The sequence below is a fragment of the Elephas maximus genome, chromosome 19, assembly GCF_024166365.1.
Source record: "Elephas maximus indicus isolate mEleMax1 chromosome 19, mEleMax1 primary haplotype, whole genome shotgun sequence".
Lineage (NCBI taxonomy): Eukaryota > Metazoa > Chordata > Mammalia > Proboscidea > Elephantidae > Elephas > Elephas maximus.
Genome location: NC_064837.1, coordinates 42,578,036 through 42,602,668, shown reverse-complemented (window position 1 = coordinate 42,602,668; position 24,633 = coordinate 42,578,036). Strand labels below are relative to the sequence as shown.

General features: G+C 38.0%; 1 protein-coding gene across 11 annotated transcripts in view; it reads right to left on the bottom strand.

The window, feature by feature from the left end:
• Positions 1–24,633, bottom strand: part of MBTD1 (mbt domain containing 1) — a 76,163-nt gene that overhangs the window by 10,673 nt on the left and 40,857 nt on the right. For all 11 annotated transcript variants that reach the window (XM_049860723.1, XM_049860722.1, XM_049860721.1 and 8 more), the window contains 10 exons: positions 23,929–24,046; positions 9,944–10,078; positions 9,442–9,530; positions 8,975–9,209; positions 8,304–8,359; positions 7,870–7,974; positions 3,562–3,709; positions 2,701–2,783; positions 2,064–2,298; positions 1,318–1,395 (listed from right to left, as the gene is read on the bottom strand). In XM_049860723.1, the coding sequence (XP_049716680.1) occupies positions 1,318–1,395; positions 2,064–2,298; positions 2,701–2,783; positions 3,562–3,709; positions 7,870–7,974; positions 8,304–8,359; positions 8,975–9,209; positions 9,442–9,530; positions 9,944–10,078; positions 23,929–24,046 (1,282 nt within the window). The remainder of the gene's footprint in view (positions 1–1,317; positions 1,396–2,063; positions 2,299–2,700; positions 2,784–3,561; positions 3,710–7,869; positions 7,975–8,303; positions 8,360–8,974; positions 9,210–9,441; positions 9,531–9,943; positions 10,079–23,928; positions 24,047–24,633) is intronic.

Here is a 24,633-nt window from a genome sequence, read left to right as displayed (position 1 = left end):
ACTGAAGGAGGCATGCGAACTGTGTACACAACACCAAAAATTAGTTCTAAAAAGTATACCTCATACAACCACTGAGGAGTATTAAAAAAAAAAAAAAAGAAGCATTCTTAATTCTATGTCTTAGAAAGATAATTCTGAAATCTCAAGTCTTGTCCAACACAAAGCAAAAGGGTAAGTTGAAGCAGCCTGTGTTATTCAACCTTATAGGAAGCTTTGAGATCATATTTGCTATGTCAGTCCATTGACATAGCCATTTGAATTCTTCCTCAAAATTCCAGGTAAATGAGGTAAGCATTCTGAATCTGCCTGGTCTGGCAAAGCTCTCTAAAGTTCTTTTAGGTCAATGTCAGACCTGGCAAGCACCTAGTGGGCAAAGTAATTGTGGGACTCTGGGAGGCTTACGCCTGTAACATAAAAGATAAGGCAAGAGAGAGGCCTCTAGGTTATCACTGCTGTGAGGTTGACTTGGATTTTATGTTTGTGAGGAAATTTGTTTTTCGATGCATCATACCATAATCAGAAAGATGTGAATAAGATACAATTGTTTCTCTTGCTGCTTTAGTCTCTTGGTTGTTAACGGGACAGATCAGCACTTAATTGGACACATGGCAAGTCAGGTGGAAATAACTATTTCAGTTTTAATCCTCAAATGTGCTTTTTACTTTTAAAAATATCGTTTAAAATAAATAACCTTATCTCAGAATGAAATATTCCATGACAAGTTTCATGAAGAGAAAAACCTGTGGCTTTCTAAGGTGGAGAAAAAAAGTTTTAAAAGAATGAAATACAGCTATAAATGTATTTAATATTACTTTGGCTATTAATGCCGACAATCATTTATTATAAAGTAAAATATAGAAAGGAGATTCAGAAAATTTTGCCTAAGTCTGTTAGCCATCAACCTGGGTTTCTTACAAGTACCATTCTAGCAAGATTTGGTTTATAGAAAGGGTAGGTTTATCAGGCTCCAAGTCTTTTGTAAACATTAAACATCTGTTTTCAATAAAAAGGAAAACAAAAACAAAAAACAGATTAACCTTTGGTAGGTTTATGTATCTTTTTAAGAATCATTTATAGGCTCTATCCTTTACCATGTAGGTTCTAAAAACCATGGTAATCATTTTTCCTGTCAATGAAAATATAGGTGTTTCTCATCATTGAAAAGGTTTGCCTTTTATGGCATACTGCACCTTTAAGCGTAATACATAATGCACAGTCATCACGTCTAACAAGGGCTATCATTTTCTGTGCAAGGATACCACGGCCCCAATTAATTAACAACTAGGAAATGTATATGAACATCAAGTGGTGACCCACTTTTCTTATGTCCTTTGTATTGCTGGGACTTAGCCTTTTTCTTCTGTTTTGATGAACCTGATTGGCTTTCTCTTGATGCTGCAAAATAAAAGGAAAAATTGGCACCAGATCATTGTTTACAACTCTAGATACAACTTAGATGAACTGTCTTTACCAAGACCGTTATGCTTATAAAGGTTATGTGACGCTTTGAAAATAAGGGTGCTCTTTCCTGTAAAACTACGAACCTCAACATCAGACAAATTCCATTATTTGCACAAGCATTATATACCAATAAAATTTTTGCCTGTAATTTTAAGTTCACGAAATAGTAAGACTAGTTAAATCTGGTGAGTGCTCTTAATATTGTGTTTCTATAGTCATTATGGAAACCCTGGTGGCGTAGTGGTTAGGAGCTACAGCTACTAACCAAAAGGTCAGCAGTTCAAATCCACCAGGCGCTCATTGGGAACTCTATGGGGCAGTTCTACTCTGTCCTATAGGGTTGCTATGAGTCGGAATTGACTCGATGGCAGTGGGTTTTTGGTTTTGGGATAGTCATTACGTAACTGACTATTGAGTTCAGTCTGCCATGGTACACACGGTCTAATACTTTGATGTTGTTGTTGAGTCTTAATCTTACCTGGCAACCAATTGGACATAGGTATATTCTTGTCCTGTGAGCTCACAAGATGACTTATGTGGGATAGTCCTCTGCAGAATTGCTGATTTTTACAAAAGGATACCTTTTCTGTATACCAACTTACACTGTGATGCTGGAGGTTGTAGTTGATATCCAGTTAACTGACACCACCCTACAGGATACAGGTCAGGGGACTCACAGTCCACCCACTGATCATACTCTTCTTCCCATCCATCAAAATGTATCCTCAAGAGACGGTGAATAATTCGAGTTACTGTGGCTACACATATTAAACGTGGCTCCATGAGATCTACTGCTTCTAATTTCATTCCTACACGAAATCCGTGATTTGGAACATCCTGACATGGAGAAGCAAAAACATTAACACTAGTGAAAAGAAGAATGCACAACTCCACTTATCGTTACAGAAAGCAAAAATCGAAGCAACGTAGCCAAATATTTTAAACCAAAAATCTCAAATAATTCTTTAACTACTGAAATATATTATGAGGGCTGAAGCATTTAAGAACTAAGTAGGAATGTATTATTTCTATTTACTCAGGCTGAAAATGAAACCTAGTTGGGAAACAAGCTTCAATTCTTAAGGAAACATTTATATTATTTTATTGGTATATGTTTTGTTTGTATTCAGTTCTGCTAAAAAATTCTAATATAAAACAGGGACCTTTTGCTCAACGATAATTTGCATTTATGAGTTATGAAAAAATACACCTAATTATTATGCTGCCATTTAAATTTACCTTATTAAATAGTTTTACTGGTGCTGCAATGGAGCCAGTTTCCCTGAGGTAGTCAAACCATTTGAAAGGAAGTTTTGTGTAACCTGAAAAATACAACTGTTTTAAGTAGCAGTTCGCTCAAAATTAGCATAATATGAAAAAGATAAAAGGTGACTCGATGCACACTGCAATCTCAGATTTTAGGTTACATCATAAATTTCTAACTCATGTTCTAATACCGCTGAGTGCAATCATCTTCGCATGTAATAAGGATTTCTTTCCCTTTCTAGGCAGACGCTGTAATGCCAAGGTGACTCTCTTTTTGGGGTGATATTTTTCTTGCCTTGCAAGAAAGAAAACAAGATGAGCCAATGCTCTTTTTATAGGCTTCTTTTAACTTTTCTCCCTCTTTTCTTTAGAGAAAAAACCCAAGTCTCAGATACTAAAATTTGAAAACAGTCACTGGTTAAGCCATGAAGCCAGTGACTGTTTTCAAATTTTAGTATCTGAGACTTGGGTTTTTTCTCTAAAGAAAGTAAGCTAAATAAGCTATACCTTTCCTTTAAAAAGCCACATGGTAATCTAAGGACAGAAACTTTCTTACCCTCGAAGGCTAAAGTATCTTATTTAAAAAAGGAGTTTATGTATGCAATAATCCGCTGAGCCTATATCACTGTCTCAATAGGGTTTAGAGTAATACCAATTCATACTATATTATATTCATATTATAAAATATACAGACGGTGAGGAAAAATTCTACACTAATGCAATTTACTATCACTAGCTAGAATACAGTGCTTTATGCTTTTAGAGCACCCCACAGCTCCTGTATGTGTGTGTTAAATGTTGTAAACAGATACAATACTAGAAAAAATGAAGTACCTCTGGGTGGAGTAAGTTCAATCATGTTAATTTCACAGAACCCGACAGGGAAAATAGAAGGAGAGGTTGCATGGTAACAGAACCAGTCAGATCCGTCTGCTGCTTCTGAGCCATCAATCCCAATCATTAGGAATCCGTCAGCCAGCACCTTTTAAATTAAGAGAATCCCAAGTATTTGAAATTAGATACCACTAATTATAAAAATGATCCTTTAAACTAAATGGCATTCTAGAAAAGAAAATCTATTACATAAAGGTCTCTTACAGGTTTTTTTAAAAAAAAAAAGCTCTATCAACTGTATTGGATTAAGTTAAACTAACTGAAAGTACAATGAAGAATCTCTGCAAATGCTAGTATGTACCAGGAATAAAAGCAGGATTTCAGAGGTCTGGGAAAAACAGCTCCTTAGCTAATGGCTAAAGCTGTCTGCTGCTGTGAACTCATGAAAATGAGCTGGTTGCTTTTCCACAATTTAGTCTCAGCTAGATTATAAATCCTACTCACTAATGCCTTTACTCTTCTGTTGCTAATTTCTCATAGTCAACAGGAACTTTTCCAAGCTTCTCCAATGTCTTCAAGCTTCCACCTTTACCTCTCTTAGCTGCAGATAACTATGCTCCTCTATGACGCAGACTAAGGCTGGCCCATGTAAGCGTCCTCAGAAAACATTCTCAGAAGCAACCATCTTCTTTTCCAAGAGAAGCCCTCCATCCTGTCCTGTTACCACTGGGACCTTTTCCACAAACACCATCTCTTATGTCTCCCAAGTTTCCACCATGTCAAAAATACTTATAGAATATTTTACTTTGAAACATTTTCAAGCTTAGAGAAAAGATAGAAGAATAGACTCCTGTATATGCTTGACCCACAGACTCAACTGTTCTGCTAACTGTTCTAGTAATACCTTTTATAGCTAAGGATCCAATCCGGGCCACACACTGTACCCATTTGTTTCTCTGGCCTGATTTACCAGTTCAGTTCCTCAGTCCTTCACTTATATGACCTTGGTATCTTTGAAGATTTTAAGTCAGTCATTTTGTAGAACGTCCCTCAATCTGGGCTGATCCAATGTTTGCTCACGATTAGACCCAGGTTATAAATTTATAAATTTTGGCTGGAATATCACAAATGTTGAGTTCTTTTCATCGCATCCTGTTTACAGAGGAGAAACCTGGTAGACTACCATTCTAACCAAGTTACCATCACTAGTCATGGGAAAAGTTATCCTGTACCTCCAAAAGGATGCAACTTTGTAATTAATACACATTTTGTGAGGAGATCTATTCCCCACCCTACTTTCACACACCAGTTATAGCACTGACTGACGTTTCTGGCTTCAACAAATTATTACTATCACGGTTGCCAAATGATTTTTGAATGCTGTCATTCTACTGCAGGGAAGAGCTTTCTCTTCTTTTCGTTTATTTACATCACTATAGACTTATGAGTTCCTGTTTTGTTCAAAAAGTTACAATCATATTTAGCCAGGGGGAGCCCCTTTCAACCTGGCTCCTATTCCCTTTTGACTTGGCCTCATAACTGTTCAGGCACTTCCTTACTTTTTGGTAAAACAAGTCATGGGGGAAGCTGGAACTGAAAGACTGTGATACACAACAGGGCCACCCTATGCCAATGAGCGACCAGGAGACCAGTCAAGAAAGTAACAGGGAGAACTGGCCCAGACACAGAAAGGAGTAGAGATGCATCCTGAGAGATGGAGAGAACAACACTGTTTTGGTGCTTTTCTAGTTCTCCTCCCTTTGTCCCTGGATGCCTGTGAGGTTGCCCATTGTAGCCCTACAGTAACTTCTCAAGTGAATTTCTGTTCTTTTAAGCAAAAAGGCCTTGATTAGCACACCCAGTGCAACTGTTTGATGTGTACTGTATGTCAGCTACTCATTATTTCCTAGTGGCACAGCTTCCCCCTGCATGTCTGTGGGGTCCAGTTTTTCCTGTCCTGCACAATACAGTTTTCAAGTGCCTTCTATAAAGAAAATGCTTCTATAAAGCTTTCCCTGATTCCTCTGAAGATCTGATCTCTGTTTTCCTTTAAATTCCAACAGTACTTTGTTTGGACCTCCTCTTAGGTCACAGTTTATCTTGTATTAAACTTATTTTGTACATTTTACTTTGTTCTAAACACTGTGAACTCTTTAGAGTCTGTTGTGAGCTAAACTGTGTTCTCCAAAAGATATGTTCAAATTCTAACCCCTGGAACCTGTGAAATGTGACCTAATTGGCAACAGTTATCTTTGCAGGTGTAATCAAGTTAAGACAAGGTCATACTGGATTAGAGTGGGCCCTAATCCAGTAACTCGTACCTTTATAAAGGACAAGGAGATTTGAAAACAGAGACACTGACACAAACACAGAGGGAAGAAGGCCAGGTGACAACGAAGGCACAGACTGGAGTGGTGCAGCTACAAGCCAAGGAACACCAAGGATTGCTGGCAACTATCAGACGGTAGGAAAAGGCAAGGAAGAATTCCTCCCTAGAGTCTTTAGAGGGAGTGCAGCCCTGCTGATACTTTGATTTTGGACTTCTAGCTTCTAGAACTATGAGGTAATAAATTTGTTGTTTTAAGCCATTTTTGGCTGTTTATTACAGCAGCCCTAGGAAACGAATACAGAGTTCAAACCAAATCTAGCATAAAAAGCTCAGAAACTTGAAAATTCTACTCACTGGGCACTTCACTTTCATTGCCTGGAACAACGCATGGTATAACGGAATGGATTTCTAAACCTGCCTGATTGTCGAAATCACCTAGAGTACTTGAAAATTTTTTTGTTTAAATACAAATATCTGGAGGCAATATATTTCTTGTGATTCTGATTGAACTGGTAGGTCTGGAGTGGATCATGGGAATCTGGGCTGACCAGGTAGTTCTAAGGTAAAGACGGGAAGAACAATGGTTTGGGGCTAGCCTTACCTAGCTGCGTGACCTTGAACACAGGTGCTTGCTAAGTGGTAGCCATTAGAACTGTTTTTAATTCTTTGGCTTATGGTTTTACACTGTGTTGAAATATAAATTGCACTTTAAAGTCACACTTTTATGTAAGCAGATTCTTCATTAGTGATTCTTAACCACGGCTGCACATAACAATTACCCGAAGGACCTTAAAAAATGCCAGTACTAAGACCCAAACCCAGGCTGATTAAATCAGAATTGAGGGGAGAAGGATCTTGGGCACCTGAATGTTTTTTAAAGTTCCCCAGGGGATTCTGATGCCTGCTGAAAACTGAGGACCACTGCTCTAGATATTTTTTTAATTGTGGTTTAGGTGAAAGTTTACAGGTCAAGTTAGTATCTCAAAAATTTATACACATGCTGTTTTGTGACATTCCTTGCAATCCCCACAATGTGACAGTACACTCCCCCTTCCCACCCTGGGTTCCCTGTGTCCATTAGACCAGTTCCTGTCCCTTTCTGCCTTCTCATCCTGCTTTCAGACAGGAGCTGCCCATTTGGTTTCGTATACATGATTGAACTAAGAAGCACATTCCTTATGTGTATTATTTGTTTTACAGTCCAGTTTAATCCTTGCATAAGAGTGGGCTTTGGGAACGGACTCAGTTCTGAGTTAATACAGCACCCAGGGGCCACAGTCTCTGTCAGACCGTTAAGTCTGGTCTATTTACATGAATTTGAATTCTGTTCTACATTTCTCCTGCTTTGTCTGGGACTCTCTGTTATGTTCCCTGTCAGGGTGGTCAATGGTGGTAGCTGGGCACAGTCTAGTTCTTCTGGTCTCAGGCTGGTAGAGTCTCTGGTTCATTTGGTCTTTTAGTCCTCTGGGCTAGTATTTTCCTTGTATCTGTGGTTTTCTTCATTCTCCTCTGCTCTGAGTGGGATGAGACCAACAAATGTATCTCATATGGCCACTCGCAAGCTTTTAAGACCCCAGACGCTACTCACCAAAGTGGGATGTAGAACATTTCCTTTATAAACTATGTTATGCCAATTGACCTAGATGTCCCTCAAAACTATGGTCTTTCAGACTGTTCCAAGTATTTTCAGAAGAACAGTCAGACAAGAGAGAAAAGAAAAAAAAAAAAAAAAAGAAATGGATGCTTACAAGAGGAAGAAAATTGCATAAAAGGCAACAACAGGAAACTCAAAAGATAAATCTGACTTGCTGCAATTCTGTGTTGGACTAGCTTTGGCCAGGAAGTACCTTCTCCGCAGTGAGGATTCAGATACACAGGCACTTTATGTCACGCTGAATTTGTTAGGGGTCCCCTTCTTCCATGGTCTTAAACCCAGTTCCTACGACTACACTTTTACATTTAAAAATGTATTCTCTTACCTTTCTAATGGTCGCAACACATATTGTAGAAAGATTTAATGGGTCTATAGCTTCCAATTTCATTCCTTCCTTGAACCATTCCCCACTCTGGTCTACTTCTTTTACCTAAAGAATTATATGAAAGCAAATCTGTTATGCTGCCTCTTTAATAACATTATTATTACCAATTTGAAAACGTTTACCATGTGAAAATGCCAAATGCCTTCTCCTACCTAGCGTTATAACTCAAACTTCCCTTAAGAACAGGCAGAATATAGGCAAATAAGCAGAATTTAAGGAAAATTATAATCAGTAGTTGTGACACCTATGGATTACAAGATCTTAATCCTTTTAAGTGAACATGTAACTGTGATTTCCATAATTCAGAAAGAGAGAGTCCACAACACTCTTTCAAACCTAATTTACAAATGAGGGTTCTTACAAAAACTTCTTACCTTAGCAAATAAATGTGGCGGTGTATCAGAATGTCCATCCTGTTTCTTTGTAATATCTACAAGGAAAAGTTACATACTGATCTGTCAGCATTTCTGAGAGGACCAAAAACCACGTTTTTTTGAAGGTTTCAAACCCACAAGGTATTTAATGCCCTAAAAAACATGGCAAAAACACATGGCTTCTACATTTATGGTGATAATATTCTTTCATAGTCTTTCTCTCTTCAGAGCACATGTGCATATGCTATTAAATACATTCAGCCAATTAGAATGCTGGTGATTCCGTAGTCAGGGAATTACCTTAGAAGCATGTTCTAATGTGTTTAGTATCAAGTCTAAACACACTTAATCTTGCTATTTGAATTAAAATTGAATGGAAAGGAAAAGGTTATCTTTAGATCTTTTGCACTGGCCACACAAGGAAAGAGTAAGGAAACAATTGTAGTTGTGACCAAAAGTGCACTACTTTTTAATCACAAGCAAGTGAAAGGAATAAATAGATTTAGTTAGGACACTAACATTCTGGCGTGAACCTTCACTAATTAAGGTAGAAGTAGCCCAGAAAACTAGGATGCCATTTATGATCTATGCCATTCTTAGATAAAAATAACCAAGTAGCATAATTCAAGTTCATGATATTTTCAATAGGGATTTTTGTGTAAGGTGCTTACCAGATCTTTTGAATCGATGGCCTATACTTCGAGACCAACCAATATGATGGATTAATGGGCTGTGCATGTGGCACCAGAAATCATCTGTCCTATCTTCACTCTCTTCATACACTAGTCTTAATCTTCCTCCAATTACACTTTCCACCACTGCTACTCGTGTTCGACATAAATGCCTCTTGTCAACCACTTCTACTCTCATGCAAGGTTTGAAAGGATACTGCATACTCTCAGAAACCTTGAAACAAAAGCAGACAAAAACTGTTTGCAATTCATGACAAAGTCTACAAATAATTTTAATACTGCACTATTAAAAATATTGAGTGCCCTTAATATTTAACACAGATTGACTAGTTCACTGAATTAAAAAAATTCCTTAAAAACTCTTTTAAGTTACTCCTATTTTTGGATCTCTCACTGGACAGTTCTTGTATTTCTCGCAGAAGTCCTTTCTAAGATCCCATCTTTACCTTCTGTGAGAAATCAGGCGGAAGGGTTTTGGCACCAGTAAGTCGTTTCACTAGAAAAGCTTTCCAGTTCGTATACTTGTGTTGAATAGCTAAAACAAAAGAAATACCCAGTTACACTTTAGCAAAAAGTAAAATTGCTTCAAAAATTATTTATTAAAAAACTGTGCCAAATTTCCCTGCAATTCACAGTATTAAGGTTCTGAACAAGAGTAACAAAAATACAGAAAACAAGTATAACTTACTTGAAATAAAAAATTACTATTTTAACTTCTGTATTACTTTTAACGTTGTTACGTGTGAATTAACAGGAGTCCTGGTGGCACAGTGGTTAAGTATTTGGCTGTTCACCAAAAGGTAGGCAGTAAGAATCTACTGGCTGCTCCTTGGAAACCCTATGGAGCAGTTCTACTTTGTCCTATAGGGTTGCTATAAGTCGCAATCAACTCAGTGGCAACGGGTTTATGCGTGAATTAAAGAACAACAACAGTACTAAGTTACGTACTTCTAGGAGGGACGAGAGGTTTTCCACTGGCTGCACACCAACCAACTGGATGGATATCAGAACCACATATATTGCACCAGAAGTCCAGACCAGAGTCATTTTCAAATCCTTCATATCTTAAAAGGGCATTGTAACCTGAAACCAACAAACAACACTTACAAATTGATCAATACAGAAAAAGAAAACTTAAAATAATTAAAACAGGATAACTTCTGGCAGCAGCTATCAAACTTCAGTTTGCATCTGCACTGAGAATTAGCCACCAAATTTGTTAAAAGATTGCTGGGCCCCACCTCCAGAGTTTCCGATTTAGCAGATCTGGGGTGGGGCCTAAGAGCTAGCATTTCTAACAAGTCCCCAGGTGATCTGATGCTGCTGGTCCATGGACCAAACTTTGAGAACCACTAGTTTATTGTACGATGCCATTAGTTTAACTGTTTCCAGAGCATTGCTTCTTCCTTTGAATATACTGCAATTTTTCCCACAATTTCCTAAATTCTAGAAAAAAATTCTTAGTGAAAACATTGGTGAGTAAGTTCTACTAGAATGTGCAGTTTTGAAAATAAAGGTTGTGGCAACTCTGTAAAACCTTGCCAAGTTGCAGAAATCCAGTTACAGTATATTTCAAAAAAACTGCTTTATCAACAGATTAGATTTTTAGATGAAGTATCTGTCAGTTTGTCATACTGTGGTAGCTTTGTCCAACTGACTAGATGACCAAGTATCTGTCAGTCTGTCATAATGTGGTGGCTTTCATGTTGCTGTGATGCTGAAAGCTATGCCACCGGCATTTCGAATACCAGCAGGGTCACCCATGGTGGACAGGTTTCAGTGCAGCTTCCAGACTAAGACAGACTGGGAAGAAGGACCTGCTGATCAACTTATAAAAAAACTGGCCAGTGAAAACCTTATGGATAGTGGTAGAACACTGTCTGACACAGTGCTGGAAGATGAGCCCCTCAGGGTGGGAAAAAAAAAAAAGGTGGAAGGCACTCAAAATATGACTAAAACTTGCCTCGTGTAGAGCTGACCTAAATGATACGGATAGACTATAGCTTTCGGGACCTTCATTTGCTGGTGTAGCACAACTCAAAATGGGAAGAAACAGCTGCAAATATCTATAATAATTGGAACGTGGACTGTATGAGGTATAAATCTGGAAAAACTGGAAGCTGTGAAAAATGAAATGGAACACTTGAGGATTGAAATCCTAGGTACCAGTGAGCTGAAATGGACTGGTACTGACCATTTTGAATGGGACAATTATATGGTCTAATATGCCGGAATTGACAAATTCTAGAGGAACAGTGTCATATTCATCATCAAAAAGAACATTTCAAGATCTATCCTCAAATACAACGCTGTCAGTGATAGGATAATATCCATATGTCTACAAGGAAGACCAGTTAATACAAGTATTATTCAAATTTACACATCAACCACTGAGGCCAAAAGATGAAGAAACTGAAGATTTTTTAAATCAATTTCTGCAGTCTGAAATTCATCAAACATCCAATCAAAATGCACTGATAATTAGTGGTGACTGGAACGCAGAGGTTGGAAACGAAGAGGGATTGGCAGTTAGAAAATACGGCCTTGGTGACAGAAATGATGCAAGAGATTGTATCACAGAATTTTGCAAGACCAACAACTTATTCACTGGGAGTATCTTTTCTCAACAAAATGAATGGTGACTATACATGTGGACCTCACTGCATGGAATACACAGGAGTTAAAGTGACTGTATCTGTGCAAAGAGATGATGCAGCTCAAAATCATCAGGAAGAACAAAGCCAGGGCAGACTGTGGAACAGACCATCAACTGCTCACGTGCAAGTTCAAGTTGAAGCTGAAGAAAATTAGAACAAGTCCAGGAGAGCCAAGAATGACCCAGAGTATATTCTACCTGAATTTAGAGACAATCTCAAGAAAAGATTTGACGCACTTAATGCTCAAGACCAAAGACTAGATGAGTTGTGGATGGTATCGAGGAAATCATACATAAAGAAAGCAAAAAGTCATTAAAAAGACAGAAAAGAAAAAAAAGACCAAAATGGATGTCAGAACAGATTCAAACTTGCTGTTGAATGGACAGTAGCTAACGTGAATGGAAGAAACGATGAGATAAAAAGCTGAGCAGAAGATTTTATAAGGCGGCTCAAGAAGACAAAGTATTATAATGAAATGTGCAAAGACTTCGAGTTAGAAAACCAAATGGGAAGAACAAGCGCCCATCATTTCTCGAGCTGAAAGAACTGAAGAAAAAATTCAAGCCTCAAGTTACAACACTGAAGGAGTCTAGGGGCAAAAAATTGAATGAACCAGGAAGCATCAAGATAAGATGGAAGGAATACACAGTCACTGTACCAAAAAGAACTGGATGACGTTTAACCGTTTCAGGAGGTAGCATATGATCAAGAATTGATGGTATTGAAGGAAGAAGTTCAAGCTGCACTAAAGACACCAGTGAGAACTCCAGGAACTGAGGGAATACCAATTGAGATGTTTCAAAATGAACAGATGCAACGCTGGAAGTGTCTATTCATCTGTGCCAAGACATATGGAAGAGAGCTGCCTGGCCAACTGACTGGAAGCGATCCATATACGTGCCAATTCAAAGAAAAGTGATTCAACAGAATGCAGAAATTATTGAGTAGTATCGTTAATATCATATGCAAGTAAAATTTTGTTGAAGATAATTTAAAAATGGTTGCAGCAGTATATCAACAAGGAACTGCCCAAAGATTCCACCCAGAAATTTGTAAAAACAAAACTTACAAGAAATATGAAAGGAAGTCCTTTGATTAGAGAACCAACAATAACAGACAACAACTGGAGTCTAGGACACAGGAGAGCACCACCCAGATACCAACCTAGGTAAAGAACTCTCAATAATAAAACAAAGTTAAAGACTTGCAACAGGGAAAAAGAGAAGTCAGTCTGTAAATGATGACAACCTCAAAACAATGAAAGGGGGAATAAGCAGTGTAGGTATAGAACTTTAAAATGAAGAGGACGTCAAGGCAGTATCAAGTAATAAAAGACTGGTTCAAACTTAGGAAGATAAGGGTAAATTTCAAGGTAACCACAAAGAAAGCTAACAAACCTACGTGTCACAATAAAAAGAAAAAAAAAAGTCTCAGTAAACACAAAATCTGTAAATAACGAAAGAAAAGAAAATCTACAAACAAAAGGAACTCAGCGCAGGAAAGCAAGAGGAACAAAGAAAATGTCAGCACCACATACACATGAAACACAACAATATGACAGCAATAAAGTCATACCTATCGATAATCACACGGAATGTAAATGGCTTAAATGCACGTTTAAGGAGAGAGTGGCAAAATGGATAAAAAAGTACCACCCATCAATATGCTATCTACAAGAGACACATCTTAGACACAAAGACATAAATACATTAAAAATCAAAGGACAGAAAAAAAAAATACTATCAAGCAGAAAATATCCAAAAAAAGGGCAGGAGTGGCAATACCAATCTCAGATAAAATAGACTTTAAGACAAAATCAACCATGAAAGATAAGGAATGACATCACATAATGGTTAATGGGGATAACCCACCAAGAAGACATAACCTTAACAAATATCTACACACCAAATGCTGCAAAATACGTAAAACAAACTCTAGCAGCCATGAAAAAAGAAACAGCTCCACCACACAGGTATACATGGTACACACTGTGGGTTTGGGTCCAGACCACTGTAAAAAAGCAAATACTGCAATAAATAGTGTCAGGCAATTTTTTTTTGGTTTCCCAGTGCATATAAAAGTTGTGTTTATACTATACTGTCGTCTATTAAGAAACCCTGGTGGTGGAGTGTTTAATAGCTATGACTGCTAACCAAAACGCTGGCAGTTTGAATCCACCAGGTACTCCTTGGAAACCCTATGGGGGCAGTTCTACTCTCTTATAGGGCTGCTATGAGTTGGAATCGGCTGGAAGGTAATGAGTTTGGTTTTTTTGTTTGGTAGTCTATTAAGTGTGCAATACCACTATGTCTTAAAAAAAAAAGTTTACACCTTAATTTAATTTAAAAATACTTTATTGCTAAAAAATGCCAACCATCATCTGAGCCTTCAGCAAGTAGTCATCTTTTTTCTGGTGAAGAGTCTTGCTTTGATGTTGATGGCTGATGACTGACTGGGAGGTAGGTGCTGAAGGTTGCAGTAGCTGCAGCAATTTCTTAAGATAATGACGAAGTTTGCTGCATCGACTGACTCTCCTTTCACGAAAGATTTCTCTGTAGCATGTGATGTTGTTTGATAGCATTTTACCCACAGAACTTTTAAAACTGGAGTCAATTCTCTCAAACCCTGCTGCTACTTTATCAACCAAGTTTATGTAAATTCTAAATCCACTGTTGTCATTTCAACAATGTTCACAGCATTTTCAACAGGAGTAGATTTCAACAGCAGATTCCATCTCAAGAAACCACTCTTTGCTCATCCCTAAGAAGCAACTCCTCATCCATGAAAGTTTTATCGTAAGACCGCAGCAATTCAGTCCCATCTTCAGGTTCCACGTTTAATTCTAGCTACCTTCCTATTTCCACCACATCCGCAGTTACTTTCTCCACTGAAGTCCTGAATTCCTCGAAGTCATCCATGAGGGTTGGAATCAACTTCTTCCAAACTTCTGCTAATGTTGATATTTTGACCTCCCCCATGTTCTTAACGGCATCTAGAATGGTGAATCCTTTCCAGAAGGTTTTCAGTTGAGCACTGGCTTCAACTTCAAGTCACCAGATGCATGAGCCCCCAACAAGAGAGTCAGCCCGTCCTTTGAAGCCCGGCACTGACATCCCCTCTCTAGCTATGAAAGTCTTCTTTCGATACGAGGCTGTTCCGTTGCCATTGAACATCTGCTGTTTAGTGCAGCCACCCTCATCAGTTACCGTAGCCGGGTCTTCTGGTTAACCTGCTGCGACTCGACATCAGCACCTGCTGCTTCACCAAGTTTTATGTTACGGAGACAGCCTCTTTCCTTAAACTTCACGAACCAACTTCTGCTAGCTTCAAACTTTTGCAGGTTCCTCAACTCTTTCAGTCTTCAAAGAATTGAAGAGAGTCAGGGCCTCGCTCTTGATTTAGGCTTTGGCTTAAGGAAACGTTGTGGCTGGTCTGACCTTCCATCCAGACCACTAAAACTTTCTCCATACCAGCAATAAGGCTGTTTTGCTTTCTTATCATTCATGTGTTCACTGGAGTAGCACTTTTAATTTCCTTCAAGAACTTTTCCTTTGAATTTACAACTTGGCTAACTATTTGGCACAAGAAGCCTAGCTTTTGTCCTGTCTTGGCTTTTGATGTGTCTTCCTCACTAAGCTTAATCATTTCCAGCTTTTGATTTAAAGTGAGAGGTATGCAACTCTTCCTTTCACTTGAAAACTTTGAGGCCACTGTAGGGTTATTAATTGGCCTAATTTCAATATCGTCATGTCTCAGGAAAAAGCGATGCCTGAGAAGAGGGAGAAAGAAAGAGGAATGGCTGATTGGTGGAGCAGTCAGAACACACACATTTATTAAGTTTGCCTCTTACACAGGTGCTGTTCATGGAGCCCCAAAACAATTACAACAGTAAAACCAAAGATTACTGATCATAGGTCATCATAACAGATATGATAATAATGAAAAAGTTTGAGATATTGTGAGAATTACCAAAATGTAACACAGAGGCATGAAGTGAGCACATGCTGTTGGGAAAATGTTGCTGACAGACTTGCTTGCTACAGGCTTGCTACAATTTGTGAAGAACGCAATTATCTGCAAAGCACAATAAAACGAGGTATGGCTGTTATACTAGGAGACTTCAACACACCACTCTTGGGAACAGAACACCTAGAAAGAACTCAAGATACAGAAGATCTAAAGGCCAAAATCAACCAACTTGGCCTCAAAGGAATATACAGAACACTCCACCCAACAGCATCAAAGTATACATTCTTTTTCAATGACATGGAATATTCTTTATTCTTCAGAATAGACCATGAAGCAACCCTCAATAAAATCCAAAACATCGAAATAATACAGAACATTCTGACCACAGCGCCATAAAAGTAGAAATCAGTAACAGGAAAAAAATCAAATTCATAGAAACTGAGTAATACCTTGCATAAAAACAAACAGGTAATAGAAGAAATCAAAGAGGGAATAAAAAAATTCCTAGGATCAAATGAGAATGAAAACACATCATACCAAAACCTCTGGGACATAGCAAAGGCAGTGCTCAGAGGTCAATTTATAGCAATGATGGCTCCCATCAAAAAAGAAAAATGGGCCAAAATTAAAACATTAGCTCTCCAACTTGAACAAATAGAAAGAGAACAGCAAAAGATACCCACAGCCACTAGAAGATGGAAATAATAAAAATCAGAACAGAAATAAAGAAATAGAAACAAACAAACAAAAAAAAACCCTATAAATCTGCTGCTGTCTTGTCGATTCTGACTCATAGTGACCCTACAGGACACAGCAGAACTGCCCCATAGGGTTTCCAAAGAGTACCTGGTGCATTTGAACTATCTTTTGGTTAGTAGCCGCAGCTCTTAACCACTACGCCACCGGGGTTTCCAAATGAAATAGAGAATACAAAAACAATACAAAGATTCAACAAGACCAAAAGTTGGTTTTTGAAAGGATTAACAAAATCGACAAACCACTGGCCAAACTGACAAAAGAAAAACAGGAGAGGAAGCAAATAATACAAATAAGAAATGAGATGGGGGACATTACAACAGACCAAGCAAAATAAAAGGATCATAACGGAATACTATGAAAAACTATGCTCCAACAAATTTGCGAACCTAGAGGAAATGGACAAATTTCTAGACATATACTACCTACCCTAAACTAACACAAGCTGAGATAGAAAAATCTGAACAGGCCAATAACAAGAGAAGAAATGGAACAGGTAATAAAAAAAACTCCCAACAAAAAAGCCCTGGCCTGATGACTTCACTGGAGAATTCCACCAAATATTCAAAGAGCTCATACAAGTACTATGCAAACTATTGTGGAGCACAGAGAAGGAAGGAATACTTCCGAATTCATTCTATGAAATCTGCATAACCCTGATACCAAAGCCAGGTAAAAGACACAACGATAAAAGAAAGCTACATACCAACATCCCTCATGAATATAGGTGCAAAAATTCTCAGCAAAATTCTAGCCAGTAGAATTCAGCATCATTTCAAAAAAAGAAAACACTATGGCCCAACCAAGTGGGATTCATACCAGGCAAGCAAGAACAGTTCAACATTAGAAAATCAATCAACATAATCCACCATATAAATAGAACAAAAGAATCACATGATCATCTTAATTGATGCAGAAAAGTCATCTGATAAAGTCCAACACCGGTTCCTGATAAAAATTCTTGACAAAATAGGAATAGAAGAGAAATTCCTCAATATAATAAAGGACATATAAAAAACCAATAGCTAACATCATTCTCGAGAGAAGCTGAAAGCATTCCTCCTGAGAATGGAAATAAGGCAATTATGCCCTTTATTAGCACTCCTATTTAACATGTGTAGAAAGTACTAGTTTTTTTTTTAGAGCAACAAGGCAAGAAAAAGAAAGAAAGGGAATCCAAATTGAGAAGGGAGAAGTAAAACTATCTCTGTTTGTAGAAGATATGATTCTATACACAGAGGACGCCAAAGATTCCACAAGGCAACTACTGGAACTGATAGAAAGATTCAGCAGACTAGCAAGATACAAGATCAACACAGAAAAATCAGTTGGATTCCTTTACACCAACAAAGAGAACTTTGAAATGGAAATCAGGAAAACAATACCATTTATAATAGCTCATAAAAAGATAAGAATAAATTTAACCAGGAATGTAAAAGACCTATACAGAGAAAACTACAAAACAATATTGCAAGAAATCAAGAGACCTACATAAATGGAAAAACATACCATGTTTATGGATAGGAAGACTCAACACTGAAAATGTAAATCCTACTGAAAGCAATCCACAGATATAACACGATCCGGATCCAAACACCAACAACATTCTTTAACAATATCGAAAAACTAATTACCAACTTTATATGGAAAGGAAAGAGGCCCCAGATAAGCAAAGCATTATTCAAGAAAGAGAACAATGTAGGAAGCCTCACACAACCTGATCTCAGGACCTAGTATACATCCATGGTAGTCAAAACAGCTTGGTACTGGTACAATGATAGACACACAGACCAACGGAATAGAATCCAGAATCCAGATACAAATCTATCTACCTATGATCAGCTGATCTTTGTTTACAAAGGACTAAAGTCCATTAAATGAGGAAAAGACAGTCTTTTTTAATAAATGGTGCTGACAAAATTGGATGTTATCTGTAAAAAAAATGAAACAGGACCCATACCTCAAACCATATACAAAAACTAACTCAAAATGGATCAAAGACCTAAATATAAAATCTAGAAGGATAGAGATTATGGAAGAAAAACAGGAGTAACACTAGAGGCCCTAATGCATGACATAAAGAGAATTCAAACCATAACTAACAATGCACAAACACCAGAAAATAAACTAGATAAGCAGGAGCTCCTAAAAAAGTAAACACTTATGCTCATTAAAAGACTTCACTAAGAGTAAAAAGAGAACCTACAGACTGGGAAAAAATTTCTGGCTATGACATATCTGGCAAGGATCTAATCTCTAAAATCTATAGAATACTTTGACACCTCAACAACAAAAAGGCAAATAACCCAATCATAAAACGGGCAAAGGATATGAATAGACACTTCACCAAAGAAGACACTCAGGCGGCTAACAGGCACATGAGGAAATGCTCATGATCATTAGCCATTAGAGAAATGCAAATTAAAACTATAATGAGACACCATCTCACTCTGACATTGCTGGCATGAATCAAAACAAAAAAAACCCCCAGAAATTAACAGATGTCAGAGAGGTTGTGGACAGGCTGGAACTCTTATGCACTGCTGGTAAGAATGTAAAATGGTCTAAGTACTATGGAAAATGATATTGTGCTTCCTAAAAAAGCTAGAAATAGAAATACCATATGATCCAGCAATCCACTCGTAGGAATATCTCCTAGAGAAATGAGCCATTACAAGAACAGACATATGCACACCCATGTTCACTGCAGCATCGTTCACAATAGAAAAAAGACAGAAACAACCTAAGTGCCCAGCAACAGATGAATGGATAAATGAATTATGGCACCTACACACAATGGAATACTACGCCATGATAAAAAACACGATGAACTACAAAAACATCTCATAATATGGATCAATCTCGAACGCTTTATGCTCAGTGAAATAGGTCAATTACCAAAGGACAAATATTGCATGAGACTACTATTATAAAAACCCAAGGAAAGGTTTACACACAGAAAAAAAATTTTGATTGTTATGAGGGAGGGGAAGCGAGGGGTAGGAAGGGGAAATCACTAACTAGATAGCAGACAAGTGTTAACTCTGGTGAAGGGAAAGACAACACAAAATATAGGGGAAGTCAGCACATCTTGACCAAGGCAAAGTCACAGAAGCTTCCTAGACACATGCAAACACCTTGAGGAATCAACTTATTGGGGCTGAGGGCTGGGGACCATGTTCTCAGGGAACACGTATGTCAACTGGCATAATATAGTCCATAAAAAGTGTTCCACATTCTACTTTAGTGAGTAGTGTCTGGGGTCTTAAAAGCTTATGAGCGGCCATCTAAGACACATCAATTAGTCCTATCACATTTAGAGCAAAGGAGAATGAAGAAAACCAAAGATACAAGGGAAACATTAGTCCAAAGGACTAATAATGGACCACACGAGCCACAGCCTGCAGCGGACTGAGCCCAGAAGAACTGATGGTGCCTACCTACCACCAGTGACTGCTCTGACAGGGAACACGATAGAGGATCCTGGACTGAGCAGGAGAAAAATGTAGAACAAAATACAAGTTCACGAAGACCAGAGTTACCGAAGGAATTCCCAAGGCTATGGCCCCCAGACACCCTGCTAACTTAGAATTGAAGCCGCTCCTGAAGTCCACCTTTCAGCCAAAGACTAGACAGGCCTATGAAACAAATACTTCTTAGTTCAATCAAGCATACGAGACCAAACGTGCAACCACCCGCCTAAAAGCAAAGACGAGACAGCAGGAAGGGACAGGAAAACTGGATGAATGGACATGGAGAACCCATGGTGGAAAGGGAAAGGGAGAGGGAGAGAAAGCTAACACATTGCAGGTACTGCGACCAATGTCACAAAACTATTTGTGTATAAAATTTTTTAATGAAAAACTAATTTCTGCTGTTTAAAAAAAAAAAAAATCAAGCCAGATTCAAAAGTGGATGTGGAATGAGGGATATTATTGCTGATCCATGGCAGATGGCTCTTCGCTGAAAGCAGAGAATACCAGAAAGATGTTTACCTGTTTTATTGACTATGTGAAGGCATTTGGCTGTGTGGGTCACAACAAAGTATGGACAATATTGAGAAAAATGGGAATTCCAGGACACTTAATTGTGCTCATGCACAACCTGTACACAGACCAAGATGGTATTTTAAACTATGCAATAGCCCCTTCAAACTAACAATGGGATACTGCATGGTTTAAAACCAGGAAAGGTGTCTGTCAGGGTTGTATCCTTTCACCACAATTACTTTATCTGTATGCAGAGCCAATAATTCGAGAAGCTGTATTATATGAAGAAGAGTGTGGCATCACGGTTAGAGAAAGAAACATTACAACCTGTGATATGTAGATGACACAACCTTGCTTGCTGAAAGTGAAGAGGACACGAAGCACTTACTGATGAAGATCAAAGACCACAGCCTTCAGTATGGATTGCATTTCAAAACATAAAGAAAACAAAAATCCTCAAAACTGGACCAATAAGCAACATCATGATAAACAGAACATACTGAGGTTGTCAAGGATTTCATTTTCCTTGGATCCACGAACAATGCCCACAGAAGCATAAATCAAGAAATCAAAGATGTATTCACTGGGCAAATCTGCTGCAAAAGGCATCTTTAACGTGTTAAAAGGCAAAGATGGCACCTTGAGGACTAAGGTGCACCTGACCCAAGCCATGGTATTTTCAGTCACCTCATATGCATACGAAAGATGGACAATGAATAAGGAAGGCCAAAGAAGAACTGATGCATTCGAATTATGGTGTTGGCAAAGAATACTGAATACACCAGGGCCGGCCAGAAGAACGAATAAATCTGTCTTGAAAAAAGTATAGTTAAAATGCTCCTTAGAATCAACGATGTTAAGACTTTGTCTCACATACTTTGGACATGATATCAAAAGGGAGCAGTCCCGTATCAGCCTGAGACCAGAAGAACCAGATGGTGCCCAGCTACAACCGATGACTGCCCTGAAAGGGAACACAACAGAGAACCCCTGAGGGAGCAGGAGAGCAGTGGGATGCAGACCTCAAATTCTCATATAAAGACCAGACTCAATGGTCTGAGACTAGAAGGACCCCAGAGGTCATGGTCGCCAGACCTTCTGTTAGCCCAAGACAGGAACCATTCCCAAAGCCAACTCTTCAGACAGGGATTGAACTGGACTATAGGATAGGAAATGATACTGGTGAGGAGTGAGCTTCTTGGATCAAGTAGACACATGAGACTATGTGGGCAGCTTCTGTCTGGAGGGGAGATGGGAAGGCAGAGGGGGTGAGAAGTTGGCTGAATGGATATGAAAATAGAGGGTGGAGAGGAGTGCGCTGTCTCATTGGGGGACAGCAATTAGGAGTATATAGCAACGTGTATATAAATTTTTTAATGAGAGACTGACTTCACTTGTAAACCTTGGATTAAAGCACAATTAGAAAAAAGGGGGGGGGGCAGTCCCTGGAGAAGGACGTTATGCTTAGTAAAAGCAGAGGGTCAGTGAAAACGAAGACTCTTGATGAGATTGACTGACACAGTGGCTGTTAACAACGGGCTAAAACAGAAACGAAAGTGAGGATGGTGCAGGACCGAACAGTTTCGTTCTGCTGTACAGAGTCGTTATGAGCTGGAACTAGCTAGATGGCACCTAACAACGTAACAAGATATGAAAATGCTAGGTTAAAAAGTTCAATAAACACAAAAGTACGTGAAATCACTTAAAAAACTATTATGCAGTAGGCGAATAGGAAGCCTTAAAGAACAAAAGTACATAACATATATTGTTTATAATTTAATAAACCTACGTTAATTAAGGTTTAATTTCAGGCCTTTTTAGTGGAATAAGAAAGGACCACCAGCCGTTCCTTGAAAACCCTATGGGGCAGTTCTACTCTGTATAGGGTCACTATGAGTCTGAATCAACTCCAAGGCAATGGGTATTTTTTTTGTTGTTGTTGTTTAAGAAGCTTGTATTTCAGGCCAGGAGCCAGGTTTAGTCAGCATTTTCATGTGTTAGTATACATTAGGATTTACAGCATTAAACCTTCAGTTTTAAAATTCAATAATTAAAAAAGTGTAATTGACGAGTTTCCTAACTGTTGCTGAGTCCACTTCATGACTAACATCAGGCTTCCTTCTAAAATAGCATTAAGGTGTTTTAAAATAAGAGATATAACGCAATTAGGTAACATAGAAATGGAAAATCAGAGACAGAAGGTAGAAACAATTCTTAGATATTAAGTGCACTGATCTTTAGAGCTATTTAAATGTAACTGACTTAAATATCTAGGACAGAAACAACAGTTGCTGTTTTCAAAATTATGGTGTAGAAAATAATATAAGAGTTTAGATAATGCTAAATGTTTCACGGAAAAGGTAGGGATTAAACTGGGTAACACAGGTAGGTATCCAGTGTGGGGCACTTTTAGAAGAGTGAGCAAAGGCACAAGCGTGGCAAAGAACATGTTGTATGCAGGAAAGAGGGAGTCCAGCCTCTTTAGAACAGACCATTCATGTAGAGGAGTATCAAAAAGTTTGGCCAGTGGCACATGGTACAATTCAATATCCTTAAACGCAAACTACTCTGAACCTATTAGGACAAAGAAGCTACTAAAGATGGAATTAAGATAATTTTTAGGTAAATGAAGTCTATCAGCCGCATTTAGAAGAGAGTAGGGTATTCTGGGGGAGAACAGCTGGGAGACGAGACAAGAAAGAACAGGATGAGTTACACAGCTCTTGCAGTAATATAATGACAAATTTTCTCATCTGAGTGGCTGCTCCTTCTCTAAACTTACTACACTGCCCTCCTATGCTACTCACGGAGCCCCTTGTCACATGATACCTGGTACTATTCAACTTCTGGTAGATAAGCCCAGGTTTGCAAAAAAATAAGTCTTATAGTTCTGCATGTCACTCATACAGTGTCTAACATAGTAGATACCTAACACGTTTATTTCACCAGTAATAAGGTAACAAGGGCTAGGCATGAGGAGGCCGTGGAAATAAAGACAAAGGGGGAACCCAAGATATATGAAATTATCAACACTTGTTTACTTTTGGTATCATGGACATTATCACTGTTTTTAGTAGCTCAACTTTTTATTGCTTTTCAAAGCATTTTCTTACTACAGGGTGTGGCAAACTATAGCCCATGGGCCAAATCTAGCCAACTGACTCTCTCCAATCTGTGAACTAAGAATAGTTTTTCCATTTTTAAATGGTTGAAAAAAAAAATATCAATGGAAGAGAAGTATTTCATGAAAATTATGTTAAATTCAAATTTCATGTCCATAACTAAAGTTTTATAGGAACACAGCCATGCTCATTCACTGACATACTGCTATAGCTGCCTTTGCGATCCAGTGGTAGACCTGAGTAGTTGTGACAGAGATCACATACAGCTCTTAATGCTGAAAATATTTACTATGTGGCCCTTTAAGAAAAATTATGCCAACCCCTGTGCCATGTCATAATATGTTCATTATTTCTTTGGCAATGTTTTAAGAAATGTTTTCTTACAAAAGGTTACAAATGTCATTAGCATTTTCTAGTAAATTATCATGCATTCTTTTCACCTGCTAGTTTTACAATTCCAGCAATCCAGAAGACTTTGGTAGGTAGGCTGCAGTCTGTATTAGGAACTTCTATTCTCACATTTTCTGAGATATCACCCCAGCAGGTCCCCATAGGTGCCTGTATATAAAAATTATTAAATTAACACCTTGTTGTTAACATAAAGTCTGAACATACAACTCAAAATCAAGCATTACCATCGGTAATGGAAATCATATAACATGCAATTTTAATTCATTCATTTTTCCCTAAATATAAATTTTTTTTTCACAGAATTCTATTTTGAAAAAGCCAGTGTCAAGATAAAAGCCCAAGATGAAGAGAACTCACATAAACTACATCCACGTTGACTTCAATATTCAATACTGTCTGAACAACAGACTTAAGCAGCAGTTTTTGTAAAGCTGAGTTACAAACCTGATAACATTTTATAGGATAAAGTCGGTTTAAGAAACATTGTTTTTAGTATGTGCTGAACGAATACACTTTATGCTAATCTTTAATTTTTAAAAGACCCAGTCAAAGAACAGAAAGAAAAATAATTCCAGTCAGCAAGATGGTTTCCAATAACAGGAGAAACAAAACTTATTTATCTATATTTTCAACTTATGTTAAATTCATAGACTATAAATAGTCTGTTAAAATGGACATGAGGGAAAAACACTAAACAAAATTATTATTTCAATATTTTCCATACAGGAATTACC